The sequence below is a fragment of the Phyllobates terribilis genome, unplaced genomic scaffold (assembly GCF_046119375.1).
Source record: "Phyllobates terribilis strain yellow unplaced genomic scaffold, ASM4611937v1 Scaffold_12__6_contigs__length_324123572, whole genome shotgun sequence".
NCBI classification, from domain to species: Eukaryota; Metazoa; Chordata; class Amphibia; order Anura; family Dendrobatidae; genus Phyllobates; species Phyllobates terribilis.
The window spans coordinates 128,774,165-128,798,969 of record NW_027362772.1 but is presented as its reverse complement, the minus strand read 5'-3'; the positions used below and the strand labels follow the sequence as shown (position 1 = coordinate 128,798,969).

Below are 24,805 nucleotides of genomic sequence, written 5' to 3'. Positions count from 1 at the left end.
ATAAATGTTTCAAGGGCATGAGAGCCCTGAGGGGGTCTATAGGTACTCTTAGTGTACAAGCCTAAACCTTTGGCAGTAATGACCGCCCTATCCAAAGTGTTGGGGAGTGGTGGTGTGACGTGGGTCTGGTCAAAGTGGACTTTTTACCTCAATGAGCGATAAAAACGCTGCAACTCCATTTCGAGCCTGAAAGTATTATATCTAGTAGTGGGACTGAAAGAAAGTCCCTTCTGTAGGACCGATAGTTGGGCCATATTGAGAGTCTTAGAAGAGATATTTACCACCAAGCGGGGCGAGTCTGGGACCGGGTTACTCTCTGGTAGTCTGTGTTGCCTCCGGCGTTGGCCGCCCCTCCTCGTCTTCTTCTTGATTGATAACGTCGTGGTTGGCCTAAAAAACGAGATGTGTTAGAAAAGTAGTCTCCTCTGTCTGGTTCAGAACCCGAGGATGAAGCGTCTGCAGAGGAACGGGTGAATCTAGGAGGATTCCCACTTGGCTGATATCTCTCTTGCCAGTGGTATACTTTATTAGACTCGTAATCCTCAGTGTCTCTTTGAAATTTGTTTCTCTTTCTGGATCCAGTATCCCTTCTGTGTAGATCAATATTGGATTGGATTTTCGTTTTGAGGTTAGACCATGCGTCTGGACTCAGGGAGGAGACGAGTTGTGCTTCCGTATTACTGATCAGCTCCTTGGTGGATGCTATGGCCTTATGTAGAAAGTCTATAGTAAGGACCATAAGGTCAAAGGAGCACTTATTAAGAATTTGTTCAAATTTGTTATTGTAGTCAGGCAGATCAGAAAAAAGCGTGGGTCTAAGGGGGACCCTGAGACCCCTAGGGATTCTCTGTACTCGCAGGTACTCAGTAAGCGTTGTACAGTGCAGTTCCAGATTTACCAATTGTCGATGGTCCTTCTCCAAATTCCGTCCTCTCACTTCGCCTGGAGGCACCTTGAGGAAGCCGCTAGAAATGCAGGTACGAGCCAAGATAGAATTGGTTTCCTCTGCATTATAGGAGAATGTGGAAGAGGACATATCCCCTTAGGGGTGCCAGCGGACCGGTATAGCAGTAAATACAAAAAAAAAATAAATCACTGCACACCCTAAAGTGGTGCTCAAGAAGGGACCGTGCCCTGTCACATGCGAAAATAACCTTGGCACTCGAAAAAATTCTGCTTAAGAAAATTTATTGCAGTCCATATTAATATACAGTGAACAATACGTTAACGTTTCGGTCTACACGACCTTCTTCAGTTGACTGAAAAATGGACAAATAAAGAAAATAAAAACAAAAGAATACAGAAAATCTCTGTTGAAAAACCATATATAAACATATGCAAAAGACATACAATGTTACAAATCTATGGAGGACAGGGTAATGGGGTATAGGGGAATAGGGAGACAAATAGAGGGCAACACAAAAGGAGGGAGGAAGAGGGAAAGGCCATTTTAAGTGTAGGACCTACCCGTATATTCGTATCAATGATATAAGGAAAGATAAGCTGGAGGAGTCAACTAGGACAGCCTGGAGGGAGAACAGTAAATATGTGTGATACTAGGGTAAAAGCCATGTTGGAGGCAGAGCGATAAAACATATATATAGAGAAAGCATATAAAGCAAATGGCCAGTTTAGGAAGAAAGACCCGGGCATGCACCTGCTAAGGAGCTCAAAAGGGACTCAGGACCGGCAGCGCGGCATCCACCGCTAGATGCTGTGGTTTGGAGCGGGAGGGAGGGCATTTAAATATGGAGGGGGATGATTGAAGAGCCAATCATCTACGAGAGCGCTAAATTCCGCGATTGCGCATGTCCGGAAGTAACCTGAGTCACGTGACCGGAAGGAACGGGGAACAGGTCACGTGTGCGTTCCATTGGACTAAAGCTTGCGTTCCACACTAGGAACGAGCAGCGCAAGGCTAGTAACGGAGTGTGAACCGTTCAGATAAGGTGCTGGAGGGGTACAGGAGCAGGAGGGGAAGACGGGGGAGGACCAGGCAATAGGCAAATCTGCAAAAAAGGAGAAGGCATATGTCAATGAGATGAACAGGCATGAGTATGATAACAAGACAATATGATAAATAGAATTACAGATAATAATATAATACAGCACCACCTGAATAGGTTACAGAACTAGGCATAGATGACAAAGTATTGCATAAGAGATCCACAGATCTTTTATTTATTTTTTTTTTTGTATTTCCAGCATGACAATGACCCAAAAAACACTTCCAAAAGCACTATAAAATGGTTTGAGAGAAAGCACTGGAGACTTCTAAGGTAGCCAGCAATGAGTCCAGACCTGAATCCCATAGAACACCTGTGGAGAGATCTCAAAATGGCAGTTTGGAGAAGGCACCCTTCAAATATCAGGGACCTGGAGCAGTTTGCCAAAGAAGAAAGGTCTACAATTCCAGCAGAGCATTGTAAGAAACTCATTGATGGTTACCGGAAGCGGTTGTTCGCAGTTATTTTGGCTAAAGGTTGTGCAACCAAGTATTAGGCTGAGGGTGCCAATACTTTTGTCTGGCCCATTTTTGGAGTTTTGTGTGAAATGATCAATGATTTGATTTTTGCTTCATTCTCTTTTGTGTTTTTACCTTGCAAGCAAATTAAATGTAGATAATAATACCAAAGAATTTGTGATTGCAATCATTTTCAGGAAGAAACTGAGTATTATCTGACAGAATTGCAGGGGTGCCAATACTTTTGGCCACCACTGTAGCTCACAGGAGCCCATCACTCCCCTAGTCCAGCACAATAATGCATTTCATGTTGCATATACTCTAGGAGGGTGTCGTTATACTTCTCAGACCAATCATGTACACTTTCTTCACCCCAGTAGTTTTATAATTAACTGATTTACATTACACAGTGATCCCTAGTTCTAGTTCATAAGTTTTAAGGTGAAGGAAGACTTTTCAAAAAGCCACCAGCTTTTCTGATATCAGGTAGTTTCTGGACTTGAAGGTAACTTTCTCCTTTGCTTGTTTTTAATGAAATCAGAATTTGATAATTCAACAACTGAACATTGTTTTATGTTTATATAGGAATAATGGCTACACATTGTGTTTAGTTATATTAATGTTTGTAATTATTTGTTAGAATATTTTTAAATACATTTTATAAAGACATTAACAGAATACCTGCAGTGCAGCAGCACATTCCCATGTCACAGGATTCTCAAATCACTTTGTCCTCATTCTTCACATAATTGCTACTGTAGTGTATAATGAATGATGTGTTCTGTGGCTTAAAAGCAAACGGAAAAAATGATCAATGGGTAACTGCCTGTATTTTTTCCATCTTTCCATTTCTATTGTATCCTATATAAAGGTATATTAATACTGTGAGCGCTCACTGAGTGGCCGGCTTAGTCCCATCTCCCTCCATGTCTCCATGTTATTGACAGACGATGATTCATTCAAAGCAAAGGCAAGAAATAGCTGTATTCTGTGACATAGCAGAAAGTGTGAGTTAGAGGCCACAACAATCATGAAATGAAAATGTAACATTAATCAGCAATGTAGACGTCTATGGCATATTCCATGTACCAGGAAACAAAAGCCCTATGACATGTAATTCTAAGAAGTAAAGGTATATCTTATACTTCAATGTAAAAAGAAAAACCTAGAAGTGATTGACAGGTCTCTGCTTTGTGCATAAAAAATCCTTTTTTGCTCCTTTTTTAAATGCGCTGATAGTACATTCTGGGTTTTGCTTACACATTGGGTATTTGCCAAAACAGTATATCAGTAGCCCGTGGGATACATGAATGTGGGGTTCTCTAATATTTCACTAATTCTAGCCTCTGGAAAAGGCTATTCTTTAGTATTCCTCTGTAGTAATGTGACTCAGATTTTATTTCGTATCATCTATAATACAAAAATGAAAACATTGAAGTCCTTTTCTAAACAGCAATAAAGCTCCAGGCTCAAATGATGTAATATCCAAGATCTGTTCCTACAAAATATTTAAGGAAAACTTTAAAAAGTTTTATGTCAAAATCACTTGAAGAGTAACTGTCCGTTCATTATTTTTTTCCACATAAATCAATAGTACAGGTGAAAATAAGATACTTTATAATATATCTGATCATAGAAATCTGCTTCTTTCTCTTCCTGGACTGATCATTCATTCTCAATTCATGGTGTGAGGCAGTGACCGGGATCGTATATGAGGGACGTTATATATCCCCCAGAATGTGTACAGAGACCTATTAAATGGAGTGCATTGCAGTCACAAACTCACCTGTGGCGGCAATGCAGGAATGAAGGTGAGCGTTGACCTGGTCAGGCTATCTGGCTAAGGCAGATTATTAAAACCCGGCAGGGCCTTCATTTCTTGGAGGAAGCTACAGGAAGGAACGTCGAGAGACCCAGGACAAGGTTCACTCAGCATTGAGGAAGATGGTACCGGAGGACGACGTGGAAGCCTTCCTGTCCATCTATGAACGTACAGCAGAGCGGGAAAACCTACCAGCCGGCCAGTGGGCGGAAGTGGTGGCTCTGTTTTTGGTCGGCCATGCCCAGAAGGCCTACTTCAACCTTCGACTTCGGAGGACGCCCAGGACTACCAGAGGCTCAAAGGTGAGATCCTAGCCCGACTGGGGGTCAATACATAAATGAGGGCTCAGCTTGTATTTTCATGGGCATATGTGGAGACTCGACCCACCCGGTCTCAGGCTTATGACCTTTTGCAGCTGGTCGAGAGGTGGCGACATAAAACATGTGGTGGGGGTGGTAAAAACTCTTCCCTATGGGACTGTGTTGGGAAGAGACTTGCCTCTGTTCTGGACTCTGTGGAAAAACAAAATCCACTCTCCCCCGGTAAAATTTGATACAGGCGCTGTACCCGACGATCCCGAGTCAGGGGTACCTGCCGCAGGGGTGTCCAACCTAGGGACAGAGTGTGACCCCGATAGGTCTCCCCTAGAGGAGCTGGCAGGAGAGGTCGAGGACACCCCGAGCTGGAAGTGTCCCGGGACACGTTATGGACACCTCAGCTACAGGATCCTACCCTGACTCTGGTGCTGGAAAGGGTGTTAGAGGTAAATGGCGTAGCTCAACAGCCTGGTGCAGATACTGTATTTCCACGCATGGTAGTCAATGGTGAGTTGCTCTATAGGGTACACAAAATCAGGGATGAGGTCGTGGAACAGTTAGTGGTACCCAAGTCGTACCGTCGGACGGTTCTGGAGATGGCACACACACACCTGCTGGGTGGACACTTAGGGATTAAAAAGACGCAAGAACGTATTTTGCAGCAGTTCTTTTGGCCTGAGACTTATGATGAGGTCCAAAAGTACTGCGAATCCTGCCCAGAATGTCAACTGACCACACCCACCATCAGTTTCCGTAGCCCATTGGTACCTCTGCCAGTGATAGAGGTACCTATTGAACAGATTGCAATGGACTTGGTAGGGCCCATTGTAAAATCCGCTCATATCCACCAACATATACTTGTGGTCGCAAACTATGCCACCCGGTACCCGGAGGCTGTACTGCTATGCCACACCTCGGCGAAACTGATTGCATGGGAGCTGTTTGCCATTTTCTGCCGCCTTGGGCTACCTAAGGAGATCCTGACGGATCAAGGGATCCCTTTTATGTCCAAGGTGACAAGGGAACTGTGCAAACTGCTAAAAATAAAACAATTGCGCACCTCGGTGTACAATCCTCAAACCGACGGGCTAGTAGAACGGTTCAATAAAACCCTCAAGTCCATGTTAAAAAAGATGGTTTCTAAGGACGGAAGGGATTGGGACATGTTGCTACCCTATTTGATGTTTGCCGTCCGTGAGGTACCCCAGGCTTCCACAGGGTTCTCTCCCTTTGAGTTATTGTACGGCAGACACCCTAGGGGTCTGTTGGACGTAGCCAAAGATACGTGGGAACAAGAGCCGACTCCACATAGGAGTATAATTGAACACGTGGCTAGTATGCAGGATCGGACCGTGGTGGTCATGCCCATTGTGAAAGAACATCTGTTAGATGCCCAGGCAGCACAGAAGCATAATATAATAAAAGAGGCACGGTCAGGTCTTTTAACAAGGGTGATCTGGTGTTAGTACTTGTACCCTCAGCCGAGAGTAAGCTTATGGCCAAGTGGCAAGGGCCATATGAGGTTCGAGAAACGGTGAGGGAGGTAAATTACCGGGTGTATCAGCCCGAAAAGTGGAAACCTTAGCAGCTTTATCATGTAAACCTGCTAAAACCTTGGAAAGATCGAGAGTGTTTAGTTACAGATGTCACTCCGGGCATATCGCCAAAGAGTTCTCTACCTTCAGCCAGGGATGCATCCGGGGAAGAGGTCAGGGTAAGTGATGCTCTCGCTAAACAACAGGAGGCTCGCTCGCTGGTGCAGCAGAATACCAACGTGTTTTCAGAGCTACTGGGTAGGACTATGTGGCACCCCAGAGGGTCTGGTTGCCACAGTGGTATTGCTTCCCTCAAAAGAAGTAATGCCATGTCTGGAGGCAAGCAGGGGTATCCTGGTCAGGAACATAATACATGCAACACTTCCTGGCTCTAGACCAGCAAGGGGAGGACCTTCCCCTTTGCAACTGGATCTGGAGGTGGGGTTAGTTTAGCTTAGTGTCAGGAGTTGAGTTTAGGACATCGAAGAGAGAGGAGCTAGGGACTGGAGCTGGAGATAGCTCGTCCTAGCTGGAGCACACAAAGAACCAGACACTGGAGTCCGAGGCTGTGGGGGATTCCAGACCCAGCAGCAGATACCGTAGGGCAGGAGATTGCAGGTCTCCTGGCCCCCATCAGACGCCCGGAGGCTCAGCAGCACCGAGGGACCAGTACCGCCAAGGAGGAGCGAGGCATCCACAAGGCCCGAGCTGCCAGCCATACGGGTGAGTACAGCAAGTTACACTCAGGGACGTGGGCTACAACACAGCTACAAGCAGAATAGCCAAAGAGTATAGTGAGAATGGCAGGCCTACAACTCCACCTGTCCAGGAGGACTCTATGCTTGCTCCCAGACTGACCAGACTCTTATCTCTAGCCAGTACTCTAGTCCAGGCCTGTCTAATTGCTACCAGTAAAGACCCTGGGACTGCACTATATGGACTCTGTGGTTATTTCTGCACCGTGACACCCTGCACAACCACCATCATCCACACACACTGCCCTGAAGCTAACTCTTCCTGTGGGGCGTTATACCACCTTTGCTGCTATACCACCGGCTTCAGAGGACTGTTCCGCAGCGGCGGTCTCTATTAACCGTACTCCACAGGTGGCGTAGTCGGACATTATATAACCTATATACATCTACTACCTTTGGATTGACCGCCCTGGGTCACGGACCGGGTCACCGCCACAGTGACTACAACCCCCAGCATCTACAGGCCCGGCTCCGGGTACCCCACGGCCCAGGGGGAGCGTCAACTATGGTTCTCCAACATGACATTGTCACCGAACCTGGGGTAAGGGTACGAATGAGACCGTACCGGGTACCCGAAGCCTGGAGGCAAGCCATCACGGCTGAGGTAAAACAAATGCTCCAGTTAGGCGTCAGTGAGTAATCACGGAGTGAGTGGGCTAGTCCCATCGTACTGATTCCGAAACCAGACGGATCGTTACGCTTCTGTAATTATTTCCGGAAACTAAATGAAGTGTCGAAGTTTGATCTTTATCCAATGCCCAGGGTGGATGAGCTGCTTGAGAGACTGGGGCAAGTCCAGTACTTTACCATGCTCGATCTCACCAAGGGTTACTGGCAGGTACCTCTCACGAAATTGGCAAAGGAAAAGACAGCCTTCATAACTCCAGAGGGTCTATATCACTATATGGTCTTACCTTTTGGGTTAAATGGGGCCCCGGCTACATTCCAGAGGCTGATGGACATAGTGCTCAAGCCTCATCAGGAGTAAGCATCCGCGTATCTAGATGATATTATCATCTTTAGCACTGACTGGCATGAGCACTTATCCCAGGTACAAGCTGAGCTCTCAGAGCCACGGGGTTAAGAGCAAACTCAAAAAAATGTGCGATAGGGCTAGAGGAAGCCCGATATTTGGGGTATGCGATTGGCCGAGGAGTTATTAAGCCCCAAATCAAAAAAGTTGAGGCCATCAAAAACTAGCCTAAACCGTTATGTACAAAACAGATGAGGGCGTTCCTTGGCATCCTTGGGTATTAACACCGGTTTATACCTAATTTGCGGGGAGAATGGAGGCTCTGATCAATCTCTTGCAAGGAAAAAAATCGGAAATGGTTCGGTGGAATCCTCAGACAGAAGAAGCCTTTCAATCCATGAAATTGGCCCTGTGTGGACATTCTGGCTTCTTCCTGCAATAATATCCCCCACCGTGGGCCTCTTCCTTTAATAATGTCCTCCATCCTGGGTCCTTCCAGTAATAATACTATCCTGGGACCCATTATATTACAATGTATCCCATCCTGGGCCCCTTTCTGGTATAATATCCTCCATCTTGTGCCCCTTCCCCTTCCTGGTATATTTTCTCGACTATGCAATAATGCCCCCCCATCCTGGGCCCCTTCCCCTTCCTGGTATATATTCTCCACTATGCAATACTGTCCCCCATTCTGGGCCCCTTCCTATAATAATGTCATCCATCCTAGCAATTTCCAGTAATAATGTCCGATACTGACCCCTTCCAGTAATAATGTCCCTCATCCTGAATAATTCCAGTAAAAATGCCCTCCATTGTGGCCACCATCCTAAAACAATGTCCTCCATCCTGGTATAATATCCACCATACTTGCCCCTTCCAGGTATAATGCACCACAACCTGGGCCCCTTTAATTCTTCTCCAAGATGTTTTAACAAAAAACAAATGATTATTCTTATCTTCCCCAGCTCCCAAGACATAAGGCATCCTCCTTTATAGCTGGCAGAAAAGTCAGTAGCTGACTTTGACATGCCAGCACAAGCAGAACTTGACCTCACTGCCGTGTGTTGCCTGTTACGAGCAAGCTGAAGTCTGCTGCCATCCTCTGATTGGCCATCAGCGTGTTTTTGCACTGCAGGGAGCACGTGGATTTCTGCGAAGCAATACCTTTTAGGTGAATGTGCTTATGATGATACACATCCAGGGGAAATTGGCGCTGACATCAGTGAGCCTCCCTCCTGCACGGGCCCAGTCGCACTCTCTGCGACCGTGATTGTTATGCTCCTGAGGGTTCACTCACATCTGCGTATAAAATATTATTCCGAAGTTCATCCGGAAGTTGGACGAGTGTCATGCGTATGCAGGAGCAGGCAGGGGCAATTACAAAGCAGTGGCCCTGGAGTTGCAGCGTTCCATCTTCAGCCTGCTTATATCTGGCCACTGCATTAAAGCAGCAGCGATAACAGGTTTTAAATATAATGGTGGCTGGTACATAGAAATGTGAACAGAATGGAGCGTACTATATAGATAAAGGAGCAGAAAAAAACTACAGCACAGATACAGGAAAATAACCCAGCCTACTATATAAATACAGGTATAGAATCGAGCTTACTGCCTAAATATGGAACTTGGATTACTAAAAAAATTCAGGAACAGAAGGAGCTTAATGCATAGATAAGGCAGCAGAATCGAGTTTCCTACATAGATATGGGAACAAAAACAAACTTCCTACTGATACGAGAACAGAACCGAGCTTAGTACATCAATATGGAAACAGAATTGTGCTTACTACATAGATACAGCAACAGAACCAAGATAACTACATAGATATCAGAACAGAACCAAGCTTAATGCATAAATATTGTGCCAAAACTGAGCTTATTACATAAGTACAGAAACAGCCATGCTTACTGCACAGATATGGAACGAAAACCAAGCTTACTACGTAGATACAGTACCAGAACTGCACTTACTACATAGATATAGGAGCAAAATCAAGCTAATTACTGGATATGGAAACAGAACACAATGTCAGAATAAAAACTCTGTGAATTAGAAATTGCATGTTATTCATCAAATAGTGAGTTATGTTGATAAAAGCTGAACAGTACAAAAGGTATATAGTGAGGTCCTTTTGCACACCACCTTAATAAAGCAAACAAGAAAATCCCTCAAAAATGTATTCTGATGTAGTTTTTGGATACAATTAGGATTCGGCTGTTTTCACACCCTTTGCGCTCTTCACATCACCTCTCCATATATAGTTTGCCCACTTAAAATCTCGTCAACCTCTTTCTCTTCTGCGTTTCTCAATTGAAACAATGAGAGAAGCAGAAGAGAAAGCGCGTGGCATGGTATTGTTTCTATGAAATTGTGGCGCCCCCTGGGCTGGTTGCCACAGTAGTGCAGCCTCATTCACCGGAGGTGATATTACGCTTGCAAGCAGGAGGAGCTCCCCACGTCAGGTAAACCCCACATGCACACACAAGTTCTGATCCCTTACCTGAAGAGGGGGCTCTACACCCTTTTTTTTGGGGAGCTGCCTTTTCTGGTTGGGAAGAGGAGTTAGTCAGTGAGTGTGAGAGGGAAGGGAGAGGGGGAGAAAGCAGCAGAGAGAGAGAGAAGGAGAAAGTTCTGGGGAGTAGAGCACGTGAAGAGCTCACCCCAGGCAGCGGAGCAGAGGACGCCAGGGTCCTGGGTTGTATAGGGATTACACGTCCCTGGAACCGAATCTGGGGGACAGTAGACTGCAAGTTTTCATGCCACAAGCAGAAGCCCGGCAGCACAGAGGCATAACTAGAGCCTGGGGCTGCACCCAAGACGGCAGTACCCATTATAGATTCGCACCGCCTGCTAGTACGGAGCTGAAGAGCAGGAGAGAAGAAGGGGGACTGCAGGGTAGCTCACAGGCAGCGAGGCCCGCACGGAGAAGCACAGCAGGCAGGCCTCCAAACCCACCTGACTCCGACTGCTTCCAGGCTGACCGGACTCTCCTGGACCTAGTGACCAGTGCCCCGAACTCCACAGCTTTCTCAGCAGTAAAGATAACCAGACTGCATTACTCATGTCTGTCTTCTTCTTCTGCGCCTCCCCGCAGCTGTGCTACCACTGTGACTATCATCACTGCTGCCACCCTGCTCTCTGCACCCTGTTTCCCCCGCCGCCATCCTTCATATTAGCTTTCTCAGTCCCTGGGGGCCCGCTTCGCCTGTGGGAAGTGTTTCATCCCAGCTGTTATACCATCTAACCCCCATGGTCCACACAGCAGCACTGGTCATCCCTGACCAGGCACCACAGATGGCGTCATATAAAGACTATGAATCCCCTGTAAATACTCCCTTCATCTGCTCGGCCAGGAACACGGAGCTGGGCCACTGCCACCGTGACCTCCCTGGAAGACTGCCGACCCGGCTACCGAGTACCCTAGGCCCTCACGGCCGCTGCACAATTAGCATATGGATCAGTAATATAGCGAGCTCAGAGATGATGAAAACAGCCGAACCCCAAGGCCACGTGCACACGTTTAGTATTTGGTGAGTTTTTTTACCTCAGTATTTGTGAGCCATAACCAGGAGTGGTGGAAATAAAAGAAGTGGTGCACGTGTTTCTATTATATTTTTCCTCAGATTGTTCCACTCCTGATTTTGGCTAACAAATACTGATGTAGAAAACTCACCAAATACTGAACTTGTGAACGTGGCTTAATAGTACATTATACAATCTTAGGAGACAGAGTGAAATCCTCCAACTGTATTGGTCACCTCTTTAAGGGCTCTTTCAAACATCAGTGTGTACGGTACGTGTGGTGTCAGTTTCCACATGTACCGGAGACTCTGACACACGCAGACCCATTCAAATCTATGAGTCTGTTCACACGTTAGTGTGCTTCCATGGACTGTGTGTCCGTGTGCTCCACGCGCTGACATGTTTGTTTTTTTGCGGATGCACGGTCCTCAAAAGTGCCTCACACTGAACACACACAGATGCCATCCGTGTGTCATTAGTGTGACAAGTATCGGCGCTTGGGAATCAACACTACAGTTGGTAGTAATAGTAGTGTCTGCACCCGCAGTGTCCCTGTGTAAAAATAAGATTAAAATAATAAAATCCATATACTCACCTGTGCTAAGTGTCCCTGTAATCCATGCGACCGTTCATGCTGGCGAGAATGACTCCTGCAGCGAGTGGGTCCCGGAGCTGCGCTCAGGAACTGTGTCCTGTCACTCACTGAGCTCAGCTCCGGAGCAGCTCATTCTCCCCGGCGTCAGTGGTCAGAGGATTACAGCGAGGAACACTTAGGACAGGTGAGTATATGGATTATATTATTTTAATCTTATTTTCACACAGGGACACTGCGGGAGCAGACACTATTCCTCCCAACATTGTCTATTGCTTGTGCTGATTGCAGCGCAAGCAAGGAACAATGATGAAAGCTGCGTTCAGCACCCGGCGTTAGGAAACAGTGCTAACTGTAGCACTGATTCCCAGGCGCCAGTACATGTGATCCTGATATGGCACATGGGCAGAACACAGTTGCCACACGTGTGACACACGGACACACAGGACACGAATATCTCAGGTACTGTTTCTTCCGGTACCGGAAATATACGGAGGTGTGAAACCAGCCTAAGAGTAACTTGTCACCTCAAGAAATGCTATTTATCTGCTGATAGGGTCAATCTTCAGGTAAATAGCGTTTTAAGCCCAGTTAGCTGGCTTTCTGGAAAAATGTTGGCTACATGGAGAAAAATAAGTTTTATTCTCCCTGCCACTACTTGTTTTCTCTCATAGGATTGCTGCAAGTATATGTTGCAGTCACCGCTCACTACAAAGTGAGCATGCTGTAATAATGTTCAGGCACTTTGATTGTGACATCTTCCAAGGAGCACAACCTCAGGCTGGACTTCATAAAACAACCAACATGGCAGGAAAACATGACAACCCATCATCCACCCACAACTGTGTCACAGGGGGCTGTTGGGTGCAGGTGAATTCATGCATCGGCCATCTTGCTATCTAAATGCCGCTGTCAGTGAATGATAAGGGCATTTAAATACTTAAAACAGCAGCACTCAAGGCGAGCTCTGATCACTGCTGTTACAGGCAGATGCCAGCTATGTATCACAGCTGACGTGCCTGGTATGGAGTGGGCTCAACTCTTGAACCCACTGCACACAATCACATCCCTATGGTGAGATAGCTACATCAAGATGTGTAAAGGGATTCATTTCCCTTGTCTGTTCCCAAAGTTGGAAAGACAAATGGAATTCCCTAACAGATGTGAAAGAGCCCTTACAAATTTAGTAAATGTGCCCCAAACATATGTTTTTGCACACCACAATGCATCATCTCTACATGCATCTTACAAAAATACATATAATTCAAGATACACAGAAACCTACACAGGCATGCACACATATAGTATTCAGACATTTTCACACACACAGACATCAGTACATGAATGTACTGAACCATCATCAGTACATGGTACATTAATTGTAATGTCAGGTCAGACTCATATACATTTGCATGACATGCAGAAGTAGTGCTATTGCTTCAAAAGCATCCAGCAACTGTTGAAAATAACAGAAGCACAGGAGACAGGAAGTGTTGTGCTTCAGAAGCATCCAACAACTAGAGGGGCTAACACAGTCACAGGAGACAGGAATTGTTTTAGCAGAGCCCCAGGTGGATTGTGGGAAACTTGTTATTGTAATCTGGCTGAAGCCGAAGAGAAAGATGGTGTGTTATCTGGATCTGACCGAAGGCAACTTAACAGGATTCAGATCAGGAGAAAAACTAAACACATGTCAGTTAAACTCCCTGAACTAACAGTGCAGAGTATTATTGGGCAGGAAGATAAGGACTGGAAGGAATTGTGTCACACGGATCATCTCCCTCATCAAGCCCTCCCCCTCCATCTCCATTTAGGATAAAGAATGCTGTGTACTATTGTGTCCTTGTGAAGGAAAAGCCTTTGTTTGTGTATACATAGAAGTGTGCTGCTAAGAGATCTAATCTGTGCTGAATTATGCTACTGTAGAGACTGACGTTACTGTGCTTGCTTTATTAGACTATACTGTAATGAAGATTGTTTCTGTAATATCCCTGAATTTCACTGGCCGTGCTTCAGATTAAATCCCACTCTTAAACTGTTAAAAAAGATTTTTGTCAGATGTGTCTGGTCAGCAATTGAATCTATTGTGTGGCTAAGAGAAACTGCAGCTTATGGTCGCCCTGAGTGACGGGTCCCCCAGGATCCCAACAAATTCATGAAACCCGTCTCGCCATATCTGAACCTAGCGGCGCGTCTGTAACATTTGTATCACATAAAACTACCACTCCCAGTATGTCCCTAACAATGGTAATGAGATACTGGGAGTTGTTGTTATTAACAGCCATAATCAGACTGGGGACCATACAGAAACTACAGCAGTGATGAGAATTGGTCAGAATCACAAATAAACAAATACATCCAGCTACCATATAGATGACGATGTATCTGATTGGAGTCATTCTTCTTATTTTATTTTCCATCTAATCCAGAAGCCATGGTGACTTTTACCATCCACAGTACTTCTTTGCAGACTCCCATCTTCTCTGGTCTTCTGCAGCACATCCCCACACGCTGCCCTTAAAGATAGCAGTGTCATTATAATGCTCCTGAATACAAACATATGCCCTACACTGAGCCCCTGAATAAATAATTGCCCCTCACTATATTCTCTACAAAAAATGTGACCCCCACATTGTCCCTCTTGTGGTACATGCTCTCCACAGTGCCCTCTCCATTCCATACTGTGCCCCCCCTTTTCACTGTCTTCTCACACTGTCTTCCTCGTACACTGCCAAATCTCTATACTGTGCCGCTCTATACACCATCCTCAGCATACTGTCCCCCCCATGCTACCCTTTCTCTATACCGCTCCTCCACACTACTGCTCCTCTCGGTTATGGGCCTCCTCACACTTTTCTCCCCCTACACTGTCTCCTCACATCATTCCCCTTAATAGTCTCGTCAATTATAATATGTCTTGGATTGAGCGCGCAGACATGCACAGGAACATGCATACACACACACACATAAACATGCATGCACACACGCATATAGACACACATGAACATATGCACACAGACATGCACGCAGACATGCACAAAACACACACTCAGACATGCACATAGACACATATGCAGACATGCACACAGACACGCTTATAGACACGCATGCAGACATGCACACAGACATGCACGCAATCACATACATAGACACATACGCAGATATGCACGCAGACACGCACAAAGACACAGACAAGTACAGGCATGCATAAATACTCAGACCCATGCACAGACATATACACATGCAGGCACATACATATTTGAAGACTTATATACAAAAATTCATAGAAACAGAAGTAAATATACAGAAACATATATAAATACACACAAATTAAGGGAGTTTCTTTTTTTATACCTTCCCCCCGACTTGTCTCCCATCTGGCCCACATGCTGCTTTGAAGCTCCTCTCCAGTGGGAACATGGCAGTGCAGGGCGCACTGCATAACGTCACTTTAGCAGACACAGCCGTGTCAGCTAGATGTGATGTGGCCAGGCCAAACAAGATTTAAAGGTGCAGTGATGTCCCAGCATAAGAAAAAGCTGCTGGTCTTGTGGCCCTGCACAACTGTTGAGGTGGCAACCAGGGGGCATTTGGCCCTCTGCCCCCAGCCAAACCCGTCCCTATACATATGTCATTTTGTATGTCATGTGAATGCTATGCAAGTGTGTGATTTTTTTTCTCATCTATTATACGTATGTCATCTGTATGCAATCCATATGCTATGTGTTAATTAACATATTTTACAAACTATAATACTTTATGTAACTTAAAGGCAATCTGTCACCAAATTTGACCTATCTAAACTATTAATATGAGCATACAGGTTATATGCTGCTGAGGAGAGTGATACCTGTATGCCTCGTATCAGATGTCTTTTATCCCTTTATGTAAATGACCTCTGCCAGGCTATGGGGAGAATTTTGCCTGGAAGATAACTCCGCCTCAAGAGACTATTTTACATGAAGGGGGAGTTACCAGTGTGAGCCAAGTAACTAACACAGAACAGGAGAAATTACATTTGTCTTGTTGCAAACACATGTTTTGCTTTTCTCTGAGCTCTGACTGAGATGGTAGCTGAGAGGAGCCTGCAGATGTGTCAGGTATAATCACACACAGCTCTGCAGTGAAATCAGGAGAGCAGAGATCGGCCATCACACATTACACTGGTAACTCCTCCTTCATGTAAAATAATCTCTGGAGGCAGAGTTATCTTCTGGGCAACATCCTCCATATAGCCTGGAAGAGCTCATTTATATAAAGTGATAAAAGATGATTTATCAATAAAAAGACATCTGATATGAGGCATTCAGGTATCACTCTCCTCAGCAGTCTATAACCTGTGTGACCATATTAATAGTTTAGATAGGTCAAATGTGGTGACAGATTCCCTTTAAAGCTAGCTGGCAAAAATAATAAAGCAATCTTATATGAAGATATAAACAGATAGAATAGATATATATCCTGCAGATATATAATTTCACAACTCCCCAACATATTATAAACTTGCACCCTAGTACCTTTCATATGGAGTTTATAGTACAGCTTTTTAGGCTTGGTTAACCTAATAAATAAATGGAAAAAAAATGATTTAGGGTAACCCTTATTTTATGAAACCAGCAAATTGTTATAGGGAGATTCCCAGCCTAAAAATACCAGCCCGCAGCCGCCCCAGAAAAGGATCATCACATGAGGTGCTCCAATGCTGGTGCTTCGCCTTCATGCTTCCCGATTGCCCTGGTGCATTGGCAATCGGGGTAATGAGGTTGATGTCAAGTGTGAATTGTCCAAAAACACAGCTGACATCAAGCCCTGATGTTGGTAATGGGGAAGTGTCTATCAGACTTCCCCATTACTAACTCAGTACTAAAAAGTAAAAAGCAAAACACACAAAAATACTTTATTTAAAAAAACACTCCCCGGCACATTATCTAGTTCACCAATTTATTAAAAAAAAAACCATGCAGGTCCAACGTAATCCTGGGAATCTGACATAGTCTACAAATGAAAACATGAAAAACATAAATAGAGACAAATAGAAACAAGACACTGTCCCTCATTCACCAATTTTTTTATACAAAAAAAAGATCCCACACAGGTCCGACGTAGTCCAGCGCTTCCTACAACGTTCTCCAATTCCATCATCCACAGCCTATGGAGTCTAGTTCTTAGGCTCCATAGGCTTTAGCAGCAGTCACTCCTGGCTCACGCTGCACTCCATGAGATCCGGAGGTTCTGAGAGCGGTGACATTATTAACGTACCATCATTAATGTTACCACTCATCAGAGTTGCAGTCACACAGAGAGTGCAGCGTGACTCCGTGACTCTGATGAGCGGTAACATTAATGACGCTAAAAATAAATATTTCTTGATATGGTTATTTTAATTTATCATTGATGTAAAACTATAGGCCTCCTATTTGAAGATGTTTCTCTTCCCCAGCCATGACATTTTGGTATAAGAACTAGGACATTGTGCCTTATAACAAGCAACTAGATCTCTATGCACCTCTTGGGCACCTGTGTGACAGCACATTTTGAACCATAATATGTTATAATATGATAGTGACGAGACAGAGGCAAAAAAAATACACTTTTGGTCTAGCATCTGGCAATGGCAATCTTATAGTAGTGCTTCATGCGGTTTGAGCAGCATGAATTGCAGCCGGGCTGCACAATTGCAACAAGATACATTATTCTCTGAAACACTCAAGTGTTTCAAAGAAAATATACTTTTAGTATCCAGGTGTGGACCATAGCCGAAAACCAGACTAGTCCTACGCAACCACCTGGCTGGATCTTCTCAGCGCCACCTTAGGTGATTGACAGGTTTCTCCCTATGTATGCACAATGTAGAGATGTGTCAGTCACTTGTAGATTTGCTGGGAATAGCCGGACAGTGGCAGAACCGGACTGGTCTTCCCTGACATGTTCCTTTTATTGTACATGTCAGGAAAAGCTTTCGACAAACACTATCAATTAAGTGCACATATACCAGTGTTAGAACATTTGCCATATTTATATATAATCTGCATGTGTTTTTTTCTGTTTTATTTGATGTATTTCTTACAATAGTAACTCATAGGATTTTATCCCAATTTTTTAAAATAAATCGGACTATGGTAATCTCCCATTGCAATATTTCCACAATAACTGTTACCTTTACTCCTCCTGTTAGGTGCCACAGGTAAGTTACAGGTGCTGTTAATTACACGAATTAGAGAAGCATCACATGATTTTTCAAACAGTGCCAATACTTTTGTCCACCCCCTTTTTTAGGTTTGGTGTGGAATTATATCCAATTTGGCTTTAGGACAATTCTTTTTGTGTTTTTTTCATTGAAGACAAATTAAATGAAGATAATAATACCAAAGAATTTGTGACTGCAATCATTTTCAGGAAGAAACTGAGTATTATCTGACAGAATTGCAGGGGTGCCAATACTTTTGGCCAGCACTGTATGCAAATGTAATCAATAAGACATAGATTAAAAGGTGAATGCAAATAATTATTACTATGAAATACAGAAAGTATGTACAAATTTAGATTATATAGTGTGGCTGGAAGATATGTACATTGCTTTTCCCCTTAATATGCCAATACTACTGATTGGGAAGAGGGCTTCAGTATCAACTCCTGAGATGGCAAACATGCATGTTACCAGCATATACAGCCTTGGTTATGTAGTGGAACTTGTGGCTTTCTCTATCCAGGGACTGCAGTATTTGCTTTCTTACGGGGAAGACAAAAGGAACTAATATACGGCATGTGTATGGCAACATATGTGATTGGGTATGTGATTCTAAGACAAGAGCACCCAGCTCTGACTAAGAAAAGGGTCTGTAATATGGTTGTAAGAGACACAGACTGCACAAAGCGGAGATGAGGAGTCACCAGAGAGAGAAGCAAGGAGTTCTCATTTTTAGAACAAGCTGTATTGCCCAAGTCAGTGCATAATAGAGCGGGAGCCCCAAGGCAAAGTTCACACTGAATCCACTCTTATATTGAGAGACTTTGGCACACAGTGTTTGTTCATGACTTCCTCTATGATCCTTAGGCCTCCTTACGAGAGAGGTTTCCAGCAAAGAAAATAGTACTAACCAATACTTATCACCCTCTTTACAATGGTGCCCTGGCAGCCACTTGGTTGTTGGCCATGTCACATGTTCTCCTAGTAGGTGCTTGGTTGATAAGTTTCTTAGATTGTAATAATTTTCACATAGCCTTTAACAAAGTTTCAACTACAATAAAAAAGAAATGACTGAGAAATGTAATTTTTTATCAGTGAACTATGTACTTTAATATCCCCAAGCTATGAGTAATGCTGGTCAGTATAGTTGGCTCCACAGCATATCAGTGAGACAAGACAGTTGGCAGAGATATTGCATCTCTGGACAATATAGAATGATTAATGATGGTAGGGTAAGAGTTCATTGAACAGGGTGAACTGTAGGTAAATACAGTTATGAACACCCATGACCTGCAATGATTGTAGCCATGTAGATAAGTTTGAAGGTTAATACAGTTCAGAAGGTAAAGACATATGCAACCAAATAAAATAAAGTCTTATGAGTATTTTGCCTATTATAACTCTGTTTCCAATGTTAAGTTGTGCTCTTTTCATTGAGAGGTTTATTAGCATGCTGACATGTGACAGGGTGTGATGCCTAATTTGGTTCTGATTCTATCCGTTGTCTTTTCTGACCATTGCTTACTCTGTAGGCCACTTCTCATCGTGCTGTTTTCCACAGTTTCTTTCAGTTGATTGATGTTCATTCCTGTGTCATTCTTGAAGGTATCCAGCCAGTAGGCCTTTGGTCTCCCCCATTCTTTTTTACCACTGATATTTCTGAGTAACATCTCCTTTTCTAATGGCTTTGTCCTCATCACATGTCCAAATTAGTTAAGTTTCTCTCAGGTGATCTTGCCTTCCAGGAGCAATTCTGAGTTTATATAGTAATAATAATCATAATTTATATGATCAGGAACATCATTGTTGGTGATCCTAGCTGTCCATGGGATATGTAGAAGACTTCAGAAGCACAACAGCTCCATGGCAGCAATTTCTCTTCTGTCCACTTTCGTTAGAAACCACGTTTCACAAACAACTTTGTTGCATTGTTTTTGCCATTATACGCTCAATGTTTAGGAGGTGTTAGTGAACTGTTGCTTTAACTGTATCTCTATTCCTGTGCTTGTTAATAGCACCAGGAATGACTTCATTGGATCCCATCCTGCTCCAGCAGGACCGGAAGGTGTCACCAGGAGTGACAGTGGAATTTGTGCACATCAGCACCATATGAGCTTGAGTATTTGGTAACAAATGTGTAAAACAAAGCACATGTGTGACAGTGAGAGCTACTGTGAGGTGTGGGCCAAATCAGCCTTAGAAGTGCAGGCTGGTTGGCTGTGAGCAGTGCCGAAGTGGCCATTTGGCAAATGCCATATGGGTTGGTCAGGACAGCAGTTCTTTTAATAGCTGTGCCGGAGCACGGAGCCTCCGCTCCATGCTCCGTCACTTACTCCGGCAGGCCACTGGATACTTTTAACTCACGGCCTGCAGGAGGCTGGAGCCACACAGATGACATTGGCGGCATGATGATGTCACTGCATTGCATCTCCTATGTCCACTGCAAGACGCAATAGAACAGGAAGCAGCAGCTGTAATGGACGTGAAGCCTTGGAGCTGTGAGGGGGACCATTATACTGTATTGGGGCTGTAAGGGGGATCCTCATACTAAATAGGGGCTGTGGGGGACCATCATACTGTGTTTGGGCTGTGAAGAGGGCACTCATAATATATAGGGCTTTGAGAGACCATTATACTGTATTGGGGTTGTGAGGGGGGACCCTCAAACTATATGGGGGCTGTTTGTGACCATCATACAGTATTAAAGCTGCAAGGTATAATATCATACTGTATGGAGGCTACAAAGGGGTTCATTTTACTTTATTTGGGCTGTATGAGACCATCACACTTTATTGGAGCTGTGAGGTGGACCATCATACTGTAATCGAGCTGTGACGGGGGACTCTCATACTCTATAAGGGCTGTGGGAGCTATCATACTGTATTTGGGCTGTGAAAGGAACCCTCATAATATATGGGGACTGTGATGGGGACCATCATACTGTAATTGTGATGTGAGGAGACCCTCATACTATATAGTGGCACTGGGGGCTATCATACTGTATTTGGACTGTGAAGGGGACCCTCATAATATATGGGACTATGGGGGACCATCATACTGTATTGGGGCTGTGAGGGGGACCATCATAATATATGGAGGCTGTGAGGGACTATCTTACAGTATTAAGGCTGCGAGGGGAATCATCATATTGTATGGAGACTGTAAACCCACGGCCCCAGTGCTAACCACTGAGCCACCGTGCTGTCCATTTTAATCCACCCCACAAAAAGTTGTTTGTCGAATTTTTAGTACATTATGTGGCAAATTAAATGGCCCTTTCAAAAACAGAACAAATTACACAAAATCAAGTGATTGTTTGGCTACAACAGCGAAAAAATAGAAAAAAGGTAGAAAAATAATAAAAGACTCTTGGAACACAGACTTGAAAAATGTAGTTGAAAAAAAAAGAAAAATAGAAAGAAGGGGATAAAATAGTGATCAATCAAGTTTGACAATTCTGTGCGTGATTTAGAGGTTATATTGAAGTGCAGCTTTTTTTACCTATCAAGATTTTATGGGAATACTGGATAAAATTCATAGATAACGAGTATGACTGGAAAGTGATATAAAACTAAAGGATGAAAACCTTTAAAAAAAACTTTTGGTATGATCTGAACTGTAATCTGTTCTTTTTTCAGATACAATGGCTTTTCACCATTTTGAATATAAAGGAACCAGATTCGCCATAGGGGTGCACTCAGAAGAGTCTGTTGCTTATGCTGAAAATGAATTTGAAATTTTGAATGATGACATTTACAATGTAACCTTTCCCAAATCAGGTAAATATTATATATTAATATTTGTCACTTTAATATTTTCATTATATCATCAATTTCAGAATCTTTAAATCTTTCTTTTTCTAAAGTCAGACCCAGTATGGTCCACAAATACCCACCTCCAAATCCCCCACCACTCCTTCACACCAGTGTCATGGTTCCCTGTTAGCCTCCTTAATTTCTGTGGGCAGCGCTATGTAAACTATGGAGGAGATATGGGGGATCAGCAGATGAGTACATATACAGTGGTGTGAAAAAGTATTTACCACCTTCCTGATTTCTTATTCTTTGCATGTTTGTCACACTTAAATGTTTTAGTTCACAAAACAAATTCAAATATTAGACAAAGATAACACAAGTAACCACGAATTGCAGTTTTTAAATTAAGGTCTTTATTATTAAGGGAAAAAGAAGTCCCTGAATAAAAAAGTTTATTTTTATTTTACCTAGTTTCTCTTGAGCTATCTTAGCCCTTATTTTTTGTTGAGGTTACAGAAGCAAGATTTCAATTCCTTTACGTAACTTTTTTTCCAGTTTTTTTTTTAAATGTTTGCAAAAAATGACATTTGCATTTTTAATTAAGGTTTTCTTTTTTACAATTGTTTTATGGTGGTATTTTATAATGCTTGTACATGCATTTTTCCAGTGTATTTGAAATCCTATAGGGAAGTCTACAGTGAAATGCCATACCTAGAGCATCTTGCGGTTTGAAATAAATCCCATTGATCATAATGGAAAAAACAAACAAAATGTCTTGTATGCATCTGCCACAACTGACTTAAGCCAAAATATTCCTACAGGTACAGGGTGTTTGGCTTCCTGTACTCCCAAATGAATTATGGGACCAGTAGTGACAGGGCCCATGATGATTACAGCAATGCTGAGCAGCTGGCCTGATAATTTGATTACATGTACTGACCTCATTAGATAGCCCCAGTGGATATATATATACACATATATGATAACAACAGACTACACTGTGCCTCAGCACACTACCATTAGTGAGTACAGATGTTATTCACTCTGCTGTTACATCATATTTGTACTCCTGTCACATAGAGCTCCAGTTCTGCTGTTAAAATCACCCCCGCACAGCCCTCCTCACAGCATACTGTCCCCAACACAGTATAATGGCCCCTATAAAGTAAATTGACCCCCACACAGCCTATTTTACAGTATGATCACCTCCACAGCCCTAAACACAGTATGGTGGCTCTCATACAGCTCTCCACACAGTACAGTTGCCCTCCACAGCCCTTCACACAGTATGATCACCCTCACACAGCCCTCCACACAGTATCATGGCGCCCACACAGTATAATGTGTATAATGAGCAACACAGTGTATAGTGCTTGACACTGTTGCTTTGCAGCTCTGGAATCCTGGGTTCAAATACTCCCATGGACAACATCTGCAATGACTTTGTATGTTCCCCATGGGCTTCCTCTGGGTAGTCTGACTTACTCCCACACACCAAGGATATACTGATGTCTATGGCGATGCTGATGTCTGTAAAGAGCTATATAAGTGAGTAAAAAAAATGGCTTCCACACAGTATAATGGCCCCTGCACAGCCCTTCACACAGTATAATGGCCACCCACACAGTAGGATCACACCCACTGAATCAGCTGCCCACCCCCACACAGTCCTCCTTACAGTATGATCCCTTCTAAACAGTACAATAGCCCCCACACACTATGATCACCTACACAAAGCTCTCCAAATAGCTTTATTGCCTCCATACAGTTTATTGGTCCATACATATCCCTCAACACACCATAATGCCTTGTACACAGACCACCGCACAGTATAATGGCCCCCACACAGCCTTTCACACAGTATGATCATCCCCACAGTCCTCCGACATACAGTTGATGGCCCCCAAAGCTACTCACACTTTATGATGGCTTCTCAGCATATCCTTCATACATGGTATATCCCCATACATGACCGCATTCATGAAAGACATTCTCCTGCTGCCTTGATCTCTGCAGCATGTATTCAAAAGCTCTGCACAGCAGGTGCAATGTAAGGACACTATTGTGCCCACCGGGCTGGGAAATCAGAGCTCAGACACAGAGTGAATGATAACATTTTTCCATAATTGCATCCAGGACAAGGCAGGTAGTTTGCGCTCTCTAAACAGTCCAGTATCCTTATGCCCAATAGTTTGCAGTTTTACCTCCTATTGTTTAAGCTTTTTGTTGAAATAAGAAAACATTTTAAGAATAAAAAGATATAAGTAACATTTTTGGGGGTTCTGTATGTTATTACATTTTAGTTTTTTTCTTTATGTAACAATTTTATTACCATAGCCCTAACCCGAAGCAGTCTACATGAATTTGCTATAGGCCGTTGAGCTCTGCATAGGCAGCGTCTGAGAAGATAAAGTTCATGCTGAGCTTTGCAATTTTGGTTGCTGCCTATGAATAGCACAGCAGCCGATTACAAACTCATCATGACTATTGCGCTCTGCATTAGCATCACTGGTTAAATAATCACTGCACCAGAACAAGAAGTGGCAGTCTACAATCATTTGATAATAGCGGTGGGACAACTAAAGGACAAAGTTTTGCACCCCATAGACTTTTGCACCTGAATCTATTGCACTCCTCCCATGCTACGCCACTGCCCTGTCACCAGTACTGCTTGTAAAGGAAGAAGGGAGATTAGTATCCCGACTAACATCTGGCTCCCTCAGCGATATGCTATGTTCAAATCCTGTAATTTACGACTACAATTTTACCTGGACCTTCTCATGCATGTCAAAGACATAGCAGAAGCTCAGAAGATAGTTTTCCTGACTCTACTCACTGATATCTACCTGGGGTGAACACACTCAACTTATGGTGCCTCACTCT

The 24,805-nt window shown here is 43.7% G+C and overlaps 1 protein-coding gene across 3 annotated transcripts in view; it reads left to right on the top strand.

Moving 5' to 3' along the window:
* The first annotated feature begins 2,815 nt into the window (after positions 1–2,815).
* The window catches only part of LOC141172264 (sulfotransferase 2B1-like), a 251,360-nt gene continuing 229,370 nt past the window's right edge, over positions 2,816–24,805 (top strand). For 2 of the 3 annotated variants that reach the window (XR_012252447.1, XM_073656271.1), the window contains exons 1-2: positions 2,816–2,969; positions 21,806–21,946. Coding sequence is in view for 2 of the 3 variants with exons in the window: in XM_073656271.1 (XP_073512372.1) it covers positions 21,811–21,946 (136 nt within the window). In the remaining variant the exon portion in view is untranslated. The remainder of the gene's footprint in view (positions 2,970–21,805; positions 21,947–24,805) is intronic. The other variant, XM_073656272.1, reaches the window with a different exon arrangement.